General features: G+C 42.2%; 2 protein-coding genes across 7 annotated transcripts in view; both read right to left on the reverse strand.

Annotated features, from left to right (window-relative positions):
* The window catches only part of LOC131029545 (pentatricopeptide repeat-containing protein At5g16640, mitochondrial), a 107,531-nt gene that overhangs the window by 68,618 nt on the left and 17,130 nt on the right, over positions 1–21,783 (reverse strand). The window lies entirely within an intron of this gene.
* LOC131875983 (uncharacterized) lies at positions 17,835–18,745 on the reverse strand. The gene is made up of 2 exons (XM_059220735.1): positions 18,587–18,745; positions 17,835–18,212 (listed from the first exon to the last, which is right to left on the reverse strand). The coding sequence occupies exons 1-2, from the start codon at positions 18,743–18,745 to the stop codon at positions 17,835–17,837; spliced, it is 537 nt and encodes a 178-aa protein (XP_059076718.1).

Below are 21,783 nucleotides of genomic sequence, written 5' to 3' on the forward strand. Positions count from 1 at the left end.
AGACATGTCTACGTAGGGACATGTCTCTACACGGGCATAGTCCACGTAGAGACATGTCTCTATGTAGACATGTCTGTCCACTGAACACAAACTAATGTTAATCAACGTGTGTTGGCTGTTAATTATCATCAATACTAATATCGGTTCATATTGTAATTTTAACCAAGGTCAATACTCATTATCGAACCGTAATGACATCAATGCAACATTAATATATATGATATTGGTATCATAGTATGCTATCATTGATAGCATAGTATGATATCGATATCAGCGATGTGGATATCAATACTCAATATCGATGTGGATATCAATACTCAATATCGATGTATGTCTAAATTAATATCAACAATGTGATTAGTATTAACAGCATGATTAACATTAATGATATGAACAAAATTAACAGCATGATTAATAATAGTTATATTTCAATCATGTATATGATAACCAATAATCATAGCAGAATACAGAAGAAGGATAGTGTAAAATCCCTTACTAGATCTGAATGCAAATACATTTGTGTGTCCCAGAAATATAGTGTTGTATCATTTTACTAAACTGGCTGATTTCGAGTTGTCTATATTTTCCTTTCAACAGTGTATTCCATGCATCTATGAATTTGACTCAATAGTATAATCCATGCATATAATTTATCTTTCATGCCTTATTTAACCAACATAATCTTGATGGATTATTCAATGTTTAATTACATATAAGTGAAAACAACAAATGCACCTGTTGGTTCGCAACTGTATTGCCAGATTGTTGCAGTGGTCTTCCCCGGAAGCATCACTTCCCGCTCGAAGGTTGGTATTGGATGGAACTCAACGCCATTTGCCTTTACTTCCCTCCAATCCTTAATTACATAGCCAATAACTACGATTTGGGTTACTGGATGCAAACGTGAGCTCTATTCGATGACTTCCGTTGTTGTCTCAGGCCACGGGTTCTGAAGGTGGAGATGTCTTCATTCTGCGTTCTGGAACATCCCGTCTCTATAATCGACAACCACAGACTCGGGTTACCGTTAACTGATTTATATTCTGGACGCCTTCAATACGTATGCGCAGGAACCATAAATCATGTGTATCATTATACTTTCTCCCGATACCATGGCAGACATTCGTACACGTGCGAAGTTCATTCCTGACGCCGTGTTTTGGAAAGGTTCTTTACCTCGAACCAGAGGTTTGTACAAATCTTCAGTGTCTTACGCTATTACAATGTATCTCGGTATTCACCAGATGAACTGCGTTCCACTGCTCTCGACTCTCGACGCCACCAATAGGCCAGGCTTTTCCTGACGAAAGGGGGTTCAATCTTCCAGGATTGATATCGTGTAGATAATCAATGCCTATCTCTGGTATGATAATGTTTATAAACTTCTTCCTCCCCTTTCATGGCTATCATCTATCCTTTTATTTGCAACGGGTAGTTGAAATTCCCGTAATAGTTAGACACTATTTACGGTGATAATCAAAAGATATAAGTTAAAGTCTTTTACTCATAGAGCAAGAGTATATTAATTATTTATATAAACGAATGGAAGGATTTATATAATATAATTAATATATTTTGTATGCAAATTTCAATCATTTTTTAGGGGACATGACAGATAGAGATCAAAGGCTCAAGGCCGGTAGGCCACTTATGCATTTGATTTCATCGATAGGAATAATCCGATCGAAGCTACAATTCATTAACAGTAACAGCAATAATTTACACATTATACCCCTTCAAAACCTCTCCCAATTCGTATTTTCAATACTAAAAATGCTTTTCTGCTAGTGAAACTCGCTTGCAATCAGGTCTGATTTGATTTTCTGATCTGTAAAATTTGCACAGATCTGCTGGTCTGATCCTCTGCCTTGAGTGAGTCTTTAGTGAAGGACATGGTGGATTCCCTTTTGAAGTTTGAATTGCCTTGACCTTTTTCCTAAATAGATTTAGTTAATATCAATGAAAACCAGGAGTTGAGCATGCATCAATTGATAACAAACTTGTGCTAGAAGTGGACATCACAACAAGAGATGGCAATGCACGATGAGAAATGATGAATCTAACTGTTTTCTCCCTTTGATGAGTGGTCTCTTTCAAACAGATTGTCATAATGAACCTAAAGAGGACTAGTTCACTCAAAGAACACCATCACAACAAGACAATGACTTGTAGGGTTTACCTCTGAAAATCAAAGTTTTCCTTTGACACATTCACTATGATGATGATCCAACGCTTGAAGATACAAATCTCGACAATTTGTCAAAACGGAACTCACTAAACAGAAGTGTTGCCTACACAAGGTTTTTCGTTAGCACGTATTGCAGATTTCCAGAGTCAAATGTAGGTGACGAAGATCTTTCTTTAAGAATTCTCTAAAGCATTTATGTCATTCATCTAGTAACTCAAGCTCTTGTAGCTGTTGCTTCCAATACGTATCATCATCAATAATACCTCTAAGGAATGCTCAAAATACATATTCAGATCATGTCATATTCCTCATAGCCAATCACAGTGAATTTCTTAGAAATACTCGCAAATAGCAATATTAAGATGGGACATCCTCAATGTTGCCAACAGCATGTAAGGGGGGCCATCCTTACAACTATCAATCCACCTTGGAAGGGGGCCATCCTTTCAACTCTTGGCCACCTGATAAGAGTATGAGAGGTGGGCCATGTCTTAACTAGGAACTAGTTAGATAATGTACCTTGTTCACACTACAAAGGGGAAAACTGGATAGGCAATGCCCCTGTTAACACCAACACTTATCCCTAGTCCTCAAGAAACGACACAATCCTCCACATGGAGCAACTAAGCACCATACACCCCCAACCCCCTAATTCATTTGCATTTAAGCTGAAATGATGGGTAGAGTGCTTTTCATGAGAATAATTATGACAACCTTCTCATGCTACCATAAAGGCAAGGTGATATTAGGTCTTATAAGTACCTTCCTTCTATGGAATATTTCTCTTTGCCTCTCTCCCATTACTCTCCCCCCAAACATAAGATTTCTCACTACCTCAACATCTTTAACACTTTTTTCGGAAAGGTTTATCCTACCAAAATGACATATAAACAATTTGGCATTTGAAATATTTCCATAGTAGTCTTTTCTTGTCTTGTTTCCTCTTCTTTTGAGCTCTTTCTCCACTTGTCTACATCTATTAGACTATTTATGTAAATATCCCATCTTATCCTCACTTCTTGTTTTACAAAAATGATTGGGTCTTTGAAGCCACCTTTCATGGTCAACAATTCCAAAATTGAAATGGAAAATAAGGGAGAAGCTCCCACGAGAAAAAAATTAATTTTTCCTCAACAACTTAACCAAAGAAGAGTTGGCCACAAAGTTGGAGAAAAAATATCCATTCACAAATAGGAACTCCTTCAACGGATAGAATAAACTTAATACAATTTATGCACTTATAGTTGTGTTGTAGTGAAATTCAAAATTTGTGAGACCGTGGAGTTTTCTCAAAATCCCATCACCTCATCATTCTTTAAGTTTATTTAATTTTGTGGATTGCCATTTTAGCACAATGGATGGGGATTGTCTGAGTCAAGCAATGCTCAGTAGAATTAATCACTTACATGTGTGCAATCAAGTTTAAATTTCTCTAGTGTTATCAATCTTGGAAATATTAGAATGTTGATTGGATAATGCTTGATAAAGTTGTTTGCATGGACAAAGAAAGACAGCTTTTACCAAACAAGGAGAATTATGGGGCCCTAAAGATTCATAAACAAGGCGTACCTCTTATAATCATTGTTGCCAGTGCCACTACAGATTTAACACCTACAAGGCAGCATCAATTCTCATTAGAGACAAAAATGTTGAAAAAGATGTGATTCTGGTCAGTTTTGAAGTTCATTGTTCATCAAACTTCCTATTGATGAGGCAATCAAAATGGTCAAAGTTGCATGCACAAATATACTCACTAGTGAAATTCTGCATGAGATCCATTCTTTTTCCTTTTTCCAAGGAGAAATCTTTGAAAAATTAAAGGTGTACACATACAATTCATGTAGTCTTTTGAAGAAAAAGCCCTTAATTCCTTTCCTTTGAAACCAAAATGGTGGAAACAATACGTTGATGACACAAAACCTAAGATGGCAAAGCATGGCCTAGAAAAATAGGAAAAAATTAAGCTACATTTCAAAAGGGATTAAATTTGGGGTAAAACTTTTGTCATTCGTTTCCTTTGTCCTTACCTTTGCTTTTTCTTAACCATCTGAATTCATATCTTGATGTTGGGATTATTTTAACTAGCTTTTTTGGTTTGACTTGAGACCTTTCACAAACCACTCATTTTTTAGACCCTTTTCCAAATAAATCTCTACCTTGGAAATCAGCTATTTTGGTCTTCAATTGCAAGTGCATTGCGAGTAATTTTTCCCTTCCTTTGTATTTCCATTAAAATCTCATTATCATCTAGGACTTACTTGAACTCCTCAAAAGCTTTCCTTAACTTGTCCCAAGTATTTAGATCTCAATATTGTCTTACTCCATGTATCAATTCCTTAACATCTCTAGAAATCATCAAAACCAATATCCTTGTTCACCTTGTCTAAATTCTATCCAGCTATAATGCATATGTTACAAAGTGACATGAGGTCTTGGTTACCCTCACCTATTGTGGTGCTTCTTGGAAATATCCTCCTTTCTTTCAACCAAACATGCTTGGCCTCTCTTCATCTTTTCACCTTCGATCCTTGCCCCATTTAGTTATACTAGTATGTTCATACTTGTACAAATTCTTGTCTACTTCTGCAGCAAGAGTGTTGGAAACAATTTAGTTTGGTAGCAGTGCCACTTCGTCCTCCACCGAGCAAGCCTTCACAGCCAAATCCTTTCACAAGGATAAAGGCAAATCTTTGTCATCTCACGATGTTTCTAAGAAGAAGAAGGTTCAATGCAATTATTGTCATAAATATGGCCACATGATCAAGGATTTTCACAATCGTTTGGCTTCTGAACAGTGGAAGCAGGGAGGGTCTCAGCCTAAAGCCAATGTCGTTGAGCACACAAAGCAGAAAGAATCTACCTTTTACGCCTTCATGCCTAAAAGACCTATAGACCATGTGAAGTCTTCTGGCTGGTATATAGATTCTGGTGCATCTCGACATTTCATTCAACGGCATGATTGGTTTATAGAATTCTCTCTCTTTACTGATTCAGTCATTTTTTGAGGAGGTGAAGAGTATACTGTTGTTGGCAAGGGCAACGTTCAAATACAATCTGGTGGGAGGAATCTCATTTTTCTCAATGTATACTATGTTCCTAGCATGGAACTCAACCTTCTCTCAATGAGTCAGATTATGCGGCATTCTCCTCAATAGTTGTGATCTTCTATTCACACAAGTGTTCGATTGATCATGCATCTCACACTATTGTAGCGGTTGGCATCGAGGATCATGGTCTATACAAACTTGTGGATACAAGTGATTCTCTTTAGCATGCTTTTGCAACTAAATCCTCCTCTATCAACAATCTCTAGCATCAGCAATATGATCACCTGAACATTCACTACCTTGCTTAGCTTGTTAGGGAAGATTTAGTACATGGCCTACTTGAAATTCAAACTCAGAATCAGCGAGTTTGTGAAGCTTGTCAAGCTAGAAAGCAGCACAGGACACCATTCAAGGATGGTGACTCATTGTGAGCCTCTAAGGTACTACAATTGGTCCATGCTGATGTATGTGATCCAATGAATACACTTTTTGTTACTAGTTGCAAGTATTTCTTGCTTTTTGTTGATGATTTCAGTTGTAAAATGTGGGCGTACTTTCTTGGACAGAAATCAGATGTGTTTCGTGTATTTCATAAATTTAAGGCCTTAGTAGAAAAAGAGTCTAGTTGTAGAACGTCGCGACCACACCATTACAGAAATGGCTAGGTCAATATTGGAACACAGGAATGTTCCTAAAAAATATTGGGCAGAAGCAGTATTTACTGTAGTCTATCTTCTTAATCGGTCTCCTACACATGCCGTTAAGGGGAAGACTCCTGAGGAAGCTTGGACTAGTTGCAAACCTAGGATCAGTCATCTGAAAGTTTTTGGCTCTTTAGCATATGTAGGGATTCCAAATGCCAAGCGCTTCAAGTTGGATTCCTAGAGTCAGAAACTTATGTTTAAAGGGTACAGTGACAACCACAAGGCTTATCGGCTAATTGATACACTGATTGTCTTATCTTCAGTCGTATTGTTGTTTTTGATGAAGAACAAGGACCTTTTCAGCTTCTCTCATCTGAGCAGAATTCTAAGGATCAACCTTTGAAGGCTTCTGATTTAGGTGTTTGTCTTCCATTTGGTTCACCTGATGGGAGGGATGATGCAGATTCTGAATTTGATGATGCACTACCTAAATTTCCTCTGGATGATGCTAATCTTCCACCTGTTATAGATTCGATTCCACCTCCAGTTCCAATTATTCCTCCTGCATCTGATGTTGGCTCTTCTACTCTCCAACCTAAATGGTGGGCTAAGACCATCAGTGTTCTTCGTCCTAATGAGCTCATTTAGGGTAGATCTTCTAGAAATAAGAGCAAGCAGCAAAATACAGTCAACTCTTCTCTCATGGCCAACATTCATAGTGTTTTTGAGCCTCAAACATATTCTGAGGCTAAAGGGATTCCTAAGTGGGAAAAGGCTATGGAAGCTGAACACCAGAGTCTTTCGAAGAATAACACTTGGGTCCTCTCTAATCTTTCACCAGGGAAGAAGCCCATTAGCTGCAAATGGGTGTATAAAGTTAAGTACAAAGTTGACGGAACCCTTGACAAGTACAAAGCTCATCTCGTTGCTCAGGGTTTCTCACAGAAGGAAGGCATTGACTATGAGGAGACTTTTGTTCCTACAGCCAAAATGAGTAGCATACAGCTTGTTCTTGCCTTGGAGCTCAATTTGGTTGGAAAGTCCATCAGATGGATGTTAAGAGTGCATTCCTCAACGGTGAGTTGCAGGAAGAGGTCTACATGACGCAGCCTCCAGGGTTTAAGGTTGCTAGAAAAGAGCACCAGGTGTGCAAACTGGTGAAAGCACTCAATGGCCTGAAACAGGCTCCTCGGTCTTGGTACATCAAGATTGACAAGTACCTCACAGATAATGGCTTTCAAAGGAGTCCATCTGATTCTAATCTGTATGTCAAAAACACTAGTGATGATATTCTTATTCTTGTTGTCTATGTTGATGACCTAATTATCACTGGTAGTTTGGCAACTTTGATCAATCAGATCAAATAGAGTTTGTGCCAATCCTTTGACATGACAGACTTGGGACTTCTCCACTATTGTTTAGGTGTTGAAGTTTGGCAGACTGAAGGTAGTATCTTCATTTCTCAATCTAAGTATGCCTAAAGTTTGTTGGACAAGTGTAGGATGCAAGACTCCAAACCTGCATCCACACCTATGGAGAAAGGGCTGAAGCTGATAGCCAAATCGGACTCAACTATGGTGAACAAATCAGCGTTCAAGCAACTGGTGGGCAGTCTCATCTACCTTACTGCTACTAGGCCCGATCTCAGTTTTGCAGTGACCTACATTTCACACTTCATGACAGCTCCAAAGGCTAATGTTGGGTAGCAGGGAAGCATGTATTGCGTTATGTGAAGGGCACTCCTGATTTTGAACTCCTATACAGCAAAATTTACGATCCTAGACTCTCTGGTTACACATACTCAGATTGGGCAAGTTTCGTTGATGACAGAAAATCAACATCTAGGTATGTTTTTCAATTTGGGATCTGGTGCAGTCACATGGACTAGCAAGAAGCAACAAGTTGTGGCTCTTTCCTTGACAGAAGCAGAGTATCAAGGAGTAGTTAAGGCAGCTTGTGAGGCAGTTTGGCTTCGACAGATGCTTTCAGACATGCAAATGTCTCAAGCAAGTCCTACTCCCCTTTACTGTGATAATCAAGGGGTGCTCAAACTGGCCAATAATCCAGTCTTCCACGAGAGAACCAAGCATATTGAACTTCATTGACATTTCATTCGGAAGCTGGTTGAAGACGGATCAAATCAGTTGTTGTATGTTCTGATGGTGGATCAGACAGCAAATATCCTCACCAAGTCTCTGAGCCCAGACAAGTTTGTTAAATTTAGGGGGCAACTTGGTGTAGTTGATAGATTGACCATTAAGGGAGGGTATTAAAATAATATTGTTTATAATTAATTAATGGTCATCCATGTAAAAATTAAAATATGCAAATTATGTAGATAGATCGTTTCTTTGATCTTCTTTAGTTTCTTCTTAGAAACTTGCTAGTTTTGTAATCTTGTAAACTTTTTATATTGAAGCATTTTGCTTCTTGTTAATACATTCAATTTTTTACCAATTACTTTTCGTAATAAAAAAGACCATAGCATATACAAACCATCAGCCACTTCAATATTTAGAAAGTCAAGTGAAGCTTCATAGGTTCATTATTACAAGTGGATTGGCTTTCTTCAGCAATTCCGCTTGGTTGTTAGGTATAAAAAAAGTGTCTCCAATAAGCTTGCCAATCAAAATTTAGGAGGTGCCTATCTTCATTTGAATAGCATTCAAGCTCTCTTTTACATACAACTTTCAAATTTGAGCAATCGTTCAATCTATGGCATCCAAGGACGAAAACCCTTGGTGTTTTCGAATTCTAGGGGATGAAAATCCACTTGGAATTCATCATATTGGATCAAGAACAAACACCTTGTTTCCCATTTTGGATGATTCTATTCAAAGATCACAATTGTGCCAATTTGATGAGAATCTGAAGACATTTTCACACTGCCACAGTAGTGCCATAGTGTTTTTGAGACGCAAAAAAGCATCTTCTTATCATCAACATATATTTGAGAGTGTATACCAATTGGGAATCATAAAGGGCCAGATCTGAGTTGTTACAGTCATACAAACTGCTGGTTAACATCACTTAAGGGGTTCAAAACTATTTTTAAAGGTAGCCTAGCTGCACAAAAAAAAATTAAGGGTTTGCATGCACATTGGTCACAGTTTGCCTGGAAGTTATTCCACATCAGTGGAATACCAGCACTTGTGTCAAATTGCATCAGCCATACAGCCTTTAGACACCATAGCAGCCATCTGTCATCTTTCTATATTGTATACCAGCATCAAGGAGGGTTTGATCAGATTTGGGGATGCTGTCCCCTCATTATATGCTGCTGTATAGCAACTCTTCACAACATTTACCAACTGCCACTGTCCTAAATTCCCCACCACAACTTACAGCAGTTCATACCAGGTATGGGAGGGTTTCATGACATGTCCAAATCGGCATTTTGTGAGTGATATTTTATGAGTAAAATCAGATAAAATACTTGTTTTGAGCATTGTAATCATTTCCAGCTTAGTGGGCAAATAAAATCAGATCCCTGAGGTTTCCCAAATTGACCGTATGATGTGGAATGATGCTGGTATTGTTGACGTGTTTTTTATGACCGCGTCTAACACAGAATAAAGTTGCCTAACGGTCACTTCACTCTCTCTTGATCAAAGTGCGATTGTCTGCTAAGATTGCAGGAAGATCAGACAATCGACTCCAAGGTTCCTTTATGCTACGGACATGACTCAGTTGGCTGATGTGATTGTTGGTAATCCAAGGGGCCTTACGTTTGCATAATTCTTTCACTTCTTTGTTGTGGCTGGAACTCCATCATCGGATATGGCAATTTTGCGATGCTGCTGCTTCGAATGGACTAAAATGAACTGAAAGTAAAAGGGAAAGGGTTTCGAAGGATCTAAATCTACTCCTAAGGGCAGTGATAACAATGAATAGTGCTTTGGTGGACAAATTCCAAATAAACCAAGCTCTGCTTCACCAAGATCAACTACAACTCCGCAAGAACCGGTGCAATCTTCTAGGGATGGTAGAGGATTTTCAAATCGAGAAAGTACATTTGAATACCCAAAAACGGCGCAATCCAAACGACTATCCACAATCAAACTCAGCACAAATTTAGGGGGCTCAGACTAACTTTACACTGCAACTTACAATCAGCAAGATGCAAAAAGTATGAACCATGGAAATTCATCAGACACCATTACATTCTCTATTGAAATCAAAGCACTTTACTATTTCTAATCTAAGTGAGGAAGGTGAAACCATGCAAGCTTTGAAAAAATAACTTAAGTGGACACCATCAGAGAACAATGTTTCACTGTTATTATCTCAAAACTTATCTCAACAATTTCAAACAAAGCTCCCCCCTGTCACAAATGAGGGGGGTCACCCCTTTATATAGGCCTCAAGCCATGATTACATGCAAACCCTAATTAGGGTTTTCCCTAAAAGATTCTCCACTCAAGATGCAACAAGGTGGGAATCTCCAATTAATAACCCATCATGCCCATATACAATTAATTCAAAAGTACCCAAAATAACATCCATTGCGCATTGAATGCACCTCCTTCAAATTCGCCCAACATGCGTTGAATATTCATCCATGTAAAAATCACCCCATTATGTCATAAATGATCCATCATTTCCACATGTGGTGGCTGCATGCAAAAGGAATCTGCCATAAATTCAGCATGCAATGACCGGGTCGCCATTTGGTCAAATATTCCAATAATGAGTGCACCACTCTACTACCACGTGTTCAATAGATCCTCGCCATGCAAGTGAACCCCGCCGTCGTATACCTGCTCCTGCACATCTGGAATTGTTGGAGAGGGAAAATTTGATTCAGGAAGAATTTTCCTGAAGTCTCTTCAACTTTCCTTGCTCAGAGAAGGTTTTTCATCAATTTTGCACATTTCCTATTTTTTAGGAAAATTTCCAAATTAGGGTTCCACGGCCCAGGAGGGAGAAAATTCTCCTACGAATCCAAATATGTAAAAAGTTTTTAAATTTGGATGTAATTTGATGCCTGGGAAAGGATTTTTAAAAACTTTTCCTGGGGGAAATTTCTTGTTTAGTTCATCCTTGATTCCTTCCTTGCCTTAGAAATTTTATCTTCAATTCATCCTTGGATGTGTTTCTTCTTGTGGAGGAATTCTCCTTTGGAAAGAAATTTATTCCTTACCCTAAGGAAGGAAATTCTTCATACCTTAGCTAATTTTCATGATTTCCAAGAACTATGCCCTGAAGGAAGAAATTTCAAACACTTAGTCAATTTTTTACCTTTCCTGGAATTTCTTCTTCTTGGGTGCAATTCTTCCCCGATGAAAGAATTCATCTCTTTGTGCATTGTCCCCATGAGAAGATCATTTTAGCGCACTCCTATGTTCCTAGGCGGCATTTTACACTTGGTGGGGAGTTCTTTTAATTCCATGGATTCCTTGCATCCCTCTATCTGGCGCTCCTTCTCTCACTTGGGCGCTAAAATGCCTTGGTCAAGGACTCTTGCAATTTGCCTGTTTCTCCATGCACTCTTCATTCTAGCGCCCTCCACAAAGCTGGGGCAGAAATTCCTCCTGAGGAAGGAATTCATTCTTTTGTGAATTGTCCATGCCTTCTTTTCAACATCCCTATTTTTTAGGGATCCTCCTAAAATTTAGGAGTCAAGTTCATTGGATGGAGAATTTCACCCCGATTCCAAATATATAAAATTTTCCATACTTCATCGAGATTCGGTGCCTAAAAATAGCAAATTGAAAAATTTGCCCGAGGGGAATTTTTCTTTTTATTCCTCCTTGACTCCTTGGATTCTATGCCTTAGACGAAACTTCAACTTTTAGCTTGGGCGGAATTTTCTCTATGTGGAGGATTCATGAAATTTATCCATCTATCCTTGCCTGACCCATTTTGACGCCCAACTGCATACTTGGGCAAAATTTCCACTATGCCATGGATTCATGGAATTTTCCATCTGTCCTTGCCTTCCTCATTTTGGCGCCCAACTGCATACTTGGGCGGAATTTCCACTATGCCATGGATTCATGGAATTTTCCATCTGTCCTTGCCTTCCTCATTTTGGCGCCCAACTGCATACTTGGGTGGAATTTCCACTATGCCATGAATTCATGGAATTTTCCATCTGTCCTTGCCTTTCTCATTTTGGCGCCCAATTGCATACTTGGGCGGAATTTCCACTATGCCATGGATTCATGGAATTTTCCATCTGTCCTTGCCTTCCTCATTTTGGTGAATTTCTGAGCTTTCCATTTTAGGCATAGGCTTCCAGCACTTGATCAATTTCTCTGTCTGTTGTCTGACTTATCGGAATTAGAAATGTTTGCGAGCGTATGATCCTTGTCGCCTTATCTGACTGACCCTGCTAGTACTGACTTTCCAAAAATAGAAACCTTCAAAATGTCTGCGTCCGACCCCTAGACAGGGTGTAGGAATGACTTACTATAAATAGAAACTTACTAAAAATAGAAATTACTAAAAATAGTAAGTTTGATTTTTGGCAAAATGACAACATTGCGGGACCCGAAAAAATCCCTAAAAATAGGGACTTTCTAAAAATAGAAAGTTGCTCTGTTTGGGCTCAAATTTTACTAGGAGATTCCTTGAAGGGTCCTGATTCCAGTCGTGTGTTCAGTTTCTCCAAAACCCTAACGGAAACCCCTAAAATCTAGGACAAAAGGCAAAAACCCTAAAAAAAGACAAAACAGGCCCTAGACTTCACCAAACTCACCAAACGAAGAGCAGACTTGATCAATATGACCCCCAAACACTTGCAAAGCAAAGAGACTGACGAGACTGCTGTGAAAAAGACCCAAAAATCAAAGCCAAAAGACCGAAAGGGCCTAAAAAGAAGGGGGTCCCCATTTGCAATGGGGCGATGTGTGAAAATGTCACAACAGGTATGATTATTTTAATTCAAATGACTGTTTGGAGTAACCTATGGTTTACATTAGCAATTGTAATTGATGAGATTGATCATATGAAAAGTTGTATCAGCAAATGAAAATTTGCTAAGTGTTTCCAATCAATTGTTGACATTTTTTTATTTTTTATTCCAATTAGGTTTGGTTTTCAAAATTCAGCAAAAAAAAATACAAAAAATCATAAAATTGCACAAAATATTGCTTGATTGGAATTGAGAACATTTCAAGAAAATCTTAAGGGCACAAAACAGAAGTATAAGTGAAGGCATTGCCAACACCACACCAAGCATAAGTTTAAGGAGGCTGATAATAATCTGGTTATAAATGGTCAAAGATAGTTTTCAAAATGCAGCAAGGAAGATAAAACCACTAAGGTATGGTCCTGTTGGTGCATGTTTTATGACATAAAAAACACAGAATAAAGATGCCCAAAAGATGCTCTATCCTCTCTTGAGTAAAATCACCACGTATGCTAAGATCGCAAAGAAGATCATATGGCGATTCGAATGTTTTTACTGCGAACTAGCGACTTTAATGTTGGATATAGTTCTTTTTGTGATGTATGCTAGTAATCCAAGGGGAACTTGGGAATTTCATTCACAATGAAGACTTTCTACTTTGCTTTTGGGATTTTCTCAATTTAGACTTTAAAAAAAAGGTAAAGGGGAAAGGGTTTTAGCCTTTTAGGAATTCTATACTACTCCTAGAAATTTAAGAGATGGCAATGATTGGGTGAAACTAATAACCACACTTTGCTTCGCCACACTAGGACAACTACACAAAGTAGGTGCAATCTTCAAGTGTTGTGCTTAAGGTTTTCATACTATGAATAATACCATCAAAATGAACAATATTTATCCAAAGCAGAATTTAAACATCCACAAAATACGCTCAGGCTAACTTTGCATAATGAACAAAAATCATTTGTTCATCAAAAGTATAAGCAACAATTTCACCAATCAATACTATCAAATCTTGCATTTGTTTAACAACTTTTATAAAGCAAATTCTATTCTATGTTGAAGAAAATATGAAACCACGCAACTACAAGATAACATAGAGATTCAAAGCAATGCATATGAACTTTATTATCTTAATAGTCTTAAGCAACAATTTCACCAATCTCTCCCATACAAATGAGAGAAGAGGGGCTTATATAGAGTTTTGCTAATGAACGAAAGGCCCAGATCAAACAAAGATCAACGGTCGAGATCAAAACACAGATACCTTAACTAGGGTTTACAATACTTATCCAATAAGAGCAAACAAAAGAAAGACATGTGGCACAGGGAGCTTTCTTCTAAAAGAATGCATCCTTATCCCTTCTCTGTGGTGGCATATTCGATGAACCTGGACACAAGAGGATTAACCTCTTCCATTGTGACGCTTAACAAAACATACACCTCATCTTCACATGTGGAAAAAGTGGTTATCCAATCTGTTTCTAGTTTTCAAAAACAATCCTCAATGGACGAAAATGAAGATGCCTTGTTAAAATGTTGCTTCTAGATTGGATTTGTAAAGTGAAGAAGTGATGCAGAGGGATTGGACAAATGAGTAGATTGTCTTGGTTTCTTCTCAAGGGTCTTGGTTTCTTCTCAAGTGTCTTGGTTTGGCACCATCCAATGGTCCAACTTTAATGACCTTCCAAAGGTCTTGAAATCTTGTCACTGATCATTTCCAAGGATCTTCACAACTCTGACAAGTTGAGCAAACAAAGGTTCACTCACCCCTACTCCAACTACCCTTCTTTACCAAGCCTACTCACTTCACAAACCCCCCCTACCAAGTGGATTTTTGTTCAAAAGGTGAAGACACTCATTTGTATGGCCTTGAACATGTTTTAATTGATCAACACAAAGTTTCGATAGGCTTTAACCAACCCTTACAACCCCCAAGTGCAATTTGACCTTATCAACCTAGTAAATCGGGCTAGTAGCATTAGGCCTCTGTTTACTGTTTATCTCCTTTAACTTCTAAAATCCCTGAACAAGACACAAAATAAATTTGATATTCAAATACCCTTTTGGAAGCTTCAAAGGATTTCAAAGATTTGCATCTGGGTTTGGTCTAAAAATACCCTAACCCTATTTAGGCCTATTTGCCCTTTTCTAGCTGGTTTGGGAATTTTTGAGTAAAAACCTGTTTGCCTCACTGGGTAAATAGGAAGAGTACAGAAGTAATGCAGAAATAAATAGTGCAACATGAATGCAAGAATAAGCTTTCCATTAATAACCCAGAGTGTATACAATGTTCATAGTATTATCTGTCGTCCCAAAATCACATACTTCAATACCCGCAGGTAGTACAATATATAACAACCGAAGGGTTGCGACACAACCGTCGCGACTCCAACTACCTACCCGTCGGCTAACTAACTACTAACAAATGACATTACTACTAAAACATAAGATATACATATTTCCCGACAATCATCCCCCCCAAAAAAGAAGTCGTCTCTGACGACTAACAACAAAAATGGAGACAATGCAACCCATAAAAAATATACATCCAGAGAAAACTAAGGAGGGGGTTGGGGAAGCGTCCCTGAAGTAGAAGGTTGAGATGCCGGTGTCTGGGCCGCCAAGCGAGCGCGGAGCTCATAAACCTGTTGAGTACGTGCAGTCACATCCCGCTCCGCCACCAACACTTTCTCCAAAGCCGTCTTCACCATATGCGCGGCTTCCAGCAGCTCCTTCTCTTTGGTATCCGCGGTCTCCGTCATACCGACCAATCGAGTCTACAACAGGCTCCTCTCGGTAGTGACTGCCTCTAACTTCTATTGCACGAGGCTCCTCACACTCTGCTCCGCCGACAGGCAAGTCTCTACCTCTGCCTTCTCTGCGCGGGCCATCTCAAGCTGTGCCAACAACTGGGCCCTCTCTGCTGCCCACGAGGCCTGCTGAGTGGCCACATCCCTCTCCAGCTCGACTCTAGCAGCCTCGCGGACCGCAAACTCATGTTGTGTACGCCTTAGTGCATAGTAGGCATCTCGGTAGACCTGCTCAATCTCTCAGACAACTGCTGTCACCCGACTCTCCACAATGGGCTGATGCACAATCCAAGCCTGGAGCATCTCATCTGTCTCAGTATTCGGCCATCCCTGAGACTCAAAGCATGTAGCAAAGGTTGCGGGGCAGCCCACCTGCATAAACTATAGGGCCCTCTCTAACTCCACCACAACCTGCTACAATGCTCGCATCTGGGCAGTGGCCACCACCCGCCTACCCCTCGTCACCATGTCAGCTAGATAGGCCTCAATGTCCTCCCCCTCCTACTCCGAAGGCTGTGAAGTCTCTGGCGGAACTGACACAACCGCATCCTGCTAGTGTGAAGGTACCTCCTCCGCCACTAGAGGCATACCATCCCCCTGCTCCTGCTCCTGGATGGTAGAGACGACCTCTCCTGCCTCATGCCCAACTGCTGGTACATGTGTCTTGCCACAGGAATCGTCCAAGTCGACTACCTCTGCTCTAGTCTCCCGACAAGGTGAGAATACAGCAGCTCCCACGGGTTGTACCAATGTCATCTGAAATCGCTGTGTCAACCATCTCTCCATAGCTACGACCGATGGGTCTGTACGCATCTCTACGACCGGGGGATGGGTCGCTGTCATGGGCTCCTCCAACAAAGAGGCAGAAACAGTCACCACTGTCTCAGTCCCCACAACGTCCAACCGCACCTGAGGCTCTGTATCCACCACCTCCCTCAGCCCCTGCTCCTCATCGACCACTACTCGATGCGGCGACTCCTCCATCCGTGACTCTGCCATGTCTTCGGTAAGTGCCTTCGTGGTTGGGCCCAGTCCCGATGATGCTACCTGTTGCTGGATGGGGCCAAGTGTAACTGGCGTGCGGCTCTGCCCAAATGCCCGAATAAAGGTTCCGCCCACTCCAAATGATATCACAAGTGTGCCCATCGGTAGCAGGGGTGGGGCAAAAAGGACCCTCTCCTCCGTCGCCCTACTGCTATCATCCTCCTCGTCTTCCGCTTTTGAATCCTCTGTACTACTGGAATCCCTCCCGCTATCAGGTTCCCCTGAGGCCATATCTACCGCCCGTTTCCGCTTCGCGGAAGAGTGCCCAATGTCCAAGTGTCTCCAATACATGATAGGAGGCTCACCCGCTACCAACAGTCCCTGCGGCCGTATCTCCAACTCTGCCTCCGACACTACTTCTCGCGTGGCCTCCAAGAACAACCCTATAGCATAGTGGGGCATATAGAATGTGCGATGCTGCATCGTCAAGAACTCATACATGCACTCTGCTAGCAACGTGGCCCAATCATACACCGTGTCGTTCATCAGCCCGTTCATGAGCATAATCTGAGGGAGGGCGATGTCCGACCCCCTACCCGATCCCGTCAACCTACTCTTAATGACATCCATAATACACCGTCAGTGGCCCTCTACAACAAAGGTCTTACGGATCCCTCGTCCCTTCGTGGCATTAGCCACGCTATCCAGCTCTGTTGTCGTCAAGTTCCTAGATATTAATTTAATCCAATGCTCCTCCTCCCGCTTCATCTTTTTAGCCTTCAACTCTATTTTCCTACCATGTCTACCTGGAATGCCAAATACTCTCGTGAAGTCCACCGCTTTGAAGGATATGGTGACATCCCTCCCGAGGTACTCAAAAGTACTCGTGCGTGTGTCTATCGAAGGTGTCCACCATGAACCGTAGGGCACCCTCATACTCGCGGATAGGAAACACGGGCATCCGAATAGCCCACTCCCCTTCTGCCTTATGGAGGTTTTGCTTCACCAGATCATTGTCAGGAGTGTCCTGCCACCATTTCCGACATTCCCACCCATTCAGGCCTTCAAAGGTGATATTCTGAGGTGTTAATGTATTTTTCCCACTTATGGCAGCTTGTGGTGCTTTCTGCTTTTGCTTCTGTCGGGTGCTGGCATCCATGGTGCTGCCCGCAACACGTACGCCTGACGATAAGACCCTGGTATTGCTATCCATCTGGCTGCTACTAGAGGAAGCCTGTAACTGTTTTTTCCAACTTTATTTCCCCGCTGACTCCATTAATTTCTGGTATAACTGATTTCAGGTTAAAAATCGTGCGGTCGTTGGACACCTTCATAACCACCTTCTTCGGTTGTGTATAGCTGCGTTGCTGTGCGGGGCTGGGCTGCATGTCTTTCTTCGTGCGTGGGCGGGCTGTGGGTTTTCTTCTTCTTCTTTTTTTTCCCTTGCGTGGGCTGTGTTGCGGGGTATTTATTTATGTTTTGCATTTGTGGGGCTTTTAAGTGCGGGCGTCCACCGCACGGTTGTCTCCACCGCACGGTGGCTCCACCGTCGGTGGGCACACCGTCGGTGTTCCCACCGCACGATGGTTCCACTGTCGGTGGTCCGCCGCCAATGTTATCACCGCACGGTGGTTCCACCGTTGGTGCTCCCACCGCCGGTGGTCCCCCGCACGGTGGCCCCTGTTGGTTTTTTTATTTTTTAACTCAATAAAATATTGTCAAATATCTTGATTGGAGGGTCCAAGTTCCCTCCGTTCGTGGTAAACTTTTAATTTCGACCCATTGACGGCGTCTGGTATCTCTTTCCCGTCGAGCGTCCACAACTTGATCGCCCTGTTGGCATTGACCTAGCGTACCTTGAAGGCCCCTGCCATCACACTTTAAATTTTCCTGGTTTGATTTTGTTCCTCCCATTGAATTTCAACACTAACTGCCCTGAAGTAAACTTCATTCGCCGAAGATGCTTATCGTGCCAGACCTTCCGTCTTTGCTGGGCTGCCTCTGTGGCCCATTGTGCCATCATTCTTTTTTCGTCCAACTGGCTTAAGGCGTACAGTCTCTCTCTTAGGCTCTCCATATCCCCGAGTTTGTTCTCTACCGCAATGCGAAGGCTTGGCACCATGAATTCCGCTGGCACCACCGCTTCCTGCCCATACATGAGTTGGAACGGAGTCTGACCCGTGGTCACCTTGTAAGTCGTCATGTAGGCCCATAGTACAGAGGGTAACTTCTCCTCCCAATCTTCCTTTTCTACTCCGCAGGACTTGTAGATTACCGATACCAATATTTTGTTTGTGGCCTCGGCCTGGCCATTGGCACGTGGGTAGTACGGGCTCAATAATGAGTGAAAAATCTTAAACTCTGAGGTCAACAGCTGTATGACATGGTTCACGAAGTGGCCCCCCCGGTCACTGGTCAACTGAATAGGTATACCATATCGCAAAATGATTTGTTCATAGATAAATTTAGCCATGCTTACTGCAGAGTTATCCGGGAGAGCCCTCGCCTCCACCCACTTAGTCAAGTATTTCGTCGCAACCACAATGTACCGGCATCGTCGTGTGCGGCTAGCCTTAAGAGGCCCTACAAAGTCGAGTCCCCATCGTTCGAAGAGTTCCTATGCGTGCGACGGGTTGAGGGGCATGAAGTCCCACTTCAGAGGTTTGCCCGCCCATTGGCAAGTGTCGCACCCCACGACCCACTCCCTGGCGTCGTGATGTACTGTTGGCCACCACAGTCCTGCTAGAAGCACCTTGCAGGTTGTAGTGTCTGGGCCCATATGTCCACCTGCGGGTCCTTCGTGTGCCTCCCTTAATACGCTCGAGACTTCTTCCTCCATGACACAACGCCTTAATACCTGGTCCGGCCCCATTTTGTAGAGTAAACCATTGATGAGCGAAAAAGTCCTGCTCCTTAATACGAGCTTTCTTCGTTCCCCTGGAGGCATACCCTCCAAAAATCGGGACGTTGACGGGTACTCTCCAATCTTCTTGTACCATGAAGGAAGTACGGCTATTTGGAACAAGTGCGCATTCAGAAAATCATCATTTAGTCCCTCTGGAGGTTCCCCCGACTTAATCCGAGATAGTTGATCGGTTATGACATGACTTCGCCCTGGTCTTACCACAATTGAAAATGTGAACTCCTGTAGTAGCAATAGCCAACGGCTTATCCTACCCTGGATAATAGGCTTGTTTACCAAGTACATGAGTGCCTGATGGTCTACGTAAAATGTGAATGGTGTAGCCAATAGGTAATGACGGAATTTCTGTACGGCATAGACCATGCCAAGGGCTTTGCGTTTTGTGATACTGTAGTTCTTTTCAGCCTTCGAGAGCAACCTGCTGGCAAAATAAACGGGGTGGTCCAACCCGTGTCCTCCTACCTGGGATAATGTAGCCCCAATGGCATAGTTTGAGGCATCCACGTGAACGTGGAATTCCTTATCCCAATTCGGGTATGCCAGTATGGGTGCTCCCATCAACCTTGTCTTCAGCTCTTCAAAGGCCTTGCTATGAGGCTCTATCCAAATGTATGGTTCCCCTTTCCATGTCAACCTATCCAACGGGTGGGACACCTCAGTGAAGTTCTTGATGAACCTCCTGTAGTACCCCACATGACCAAGGAAGGACTTTATCCCCGTGACGTCCGTAGGAGGTTCCATTTCTACTATTACCCGAATCTTGTCCGGATCCGTTTTCAATCCTTCTTTACACACAATGTGTCCAAGCAATCTTCCCTATGGTACCATGAATCTACATTTCTTCGGATTGAGGGCCAACCATGCCCTCCGACATCTATCTAGGCACTCCTCGAGGGTTTTTAGGTGGATGTCCTATCCGCTGTAAATAGACCAATCGTCCAGGAAGGCTTTGAAGTTCCCCACCGACATCTTGTCGAAGATGTGCAAGATGATGCGCTAAAAGGTGGCAGGTGCATTGCATAGACCGAAGGGCATTCGGTTGTATGCATACACACCGTCCTCCACCACGAAGGTTGTTTTCAACTTATCTTCCTCCGCGATGGATATCTGGTTGTACCCAAAGAACCCATCCATGAAGGAATAGATTTCATGTCCAACTACTTCCTCCAAGATGCTATCGGTGAAGGGTATGGGAAACAGGTCTTTAATAGTGATAGCGTTCAGACACCGGAAGTCTACACAGATCCGGATTTGATTGGCCTCTTTCTTGAGGGAAATCACAATGGGAGACACCCATTCGCTTGTCTAAACTTTGAAGATTATGCCCCCTTCCAACATCTACTCAATTTCATCGTTCACCCGTGCAACATAATTCTTGTTCATACGGTAAGGCCGCTTCCTTACCGGCTGGGCTCTCGGTACCAATGTTATTCGGTGTACACATAACTCTGGGGAGACGCCCTTCAGGTCCTTGTACGTCCATGCAAAGACATCCTTGTATTCAAGGAAAATTTTGAGGGCTGCAGCCTTCAGCACTGGATTCCAGTCATCTCCGACAAGGATGATCTTGGGGTCACTCATCCCCCCAAGGTTTGTCTCCTTTAAATTGGCTTCCTGGTATTTAATGGGCTCCCCCTTCAGGAATTGGTGTGTCGGTGTCTCGTTCATCAAGGCCTCCCCTTCCTTGTACTCGCCATATTTTGGGGGAAATATATCTGGTTCTTCCTCGATGCTCAAAACATTGCACAAGGGTGTAAATATTTCATAGTCTCCCATTTGCCAATGGAAGAGACCATTCAAGGAGTCCCCGTCGTCCCCTGAGCATGCCTCCAGTTCTAACACCTCTTCGTCACTAGGCTCCATGCGGCATCCGTCTCCGCCCTCCCCCAACTGGTCTCCCTCCGATTCCGAGTCGGAGGAGGATGCTAACTCCTCACTCACCATCTGCGTACGGAGATCGATCACGTACTTCCTCCCCACATTTTCCAAGGAAAAGGTATTACGCTTCCAGTTATGGTTCGCTTTTGCTGCAATGAGCCACCCACGCCCGAGAATGGTGTCATACCCTTTCTACTTCAGGGGGATTACAACAAAATCCAGCACGAATGGCTGCGTGCCAATCATCACTTGCTGGCCCATGAGGGTACAAAGGGGTTTAATCCCATGTTGATCTGCCCCTAGTAGGTTGAACGTGGGGGGCCACAACGTAGGTTTTCCCAGTTTTTTCCATGTCGCTTCTGGGAGCACATTTACTCCTGACCCTCTGTCCACAATAGTGTCTGTCAAGGTAGTCCCCAGTATGCCCATTTCTACCACCGCCGGTTGGCG

Source organism: Cryptomeria japonica, chromosome 5 (genome assembly GCF_030272615.1).
Source record: "Cryptomeria japonica chromosome 5, Sugi_1.0, whole genome shotgun sequence".
In the NCBI taxonomy this organism is placed as follows: Eukaryota; Viridiplantae; Streptophyta; class Pinopsida; order Cupressales; family Cupressaceae; genus Cryptomeria; species Cryptomeria japonica.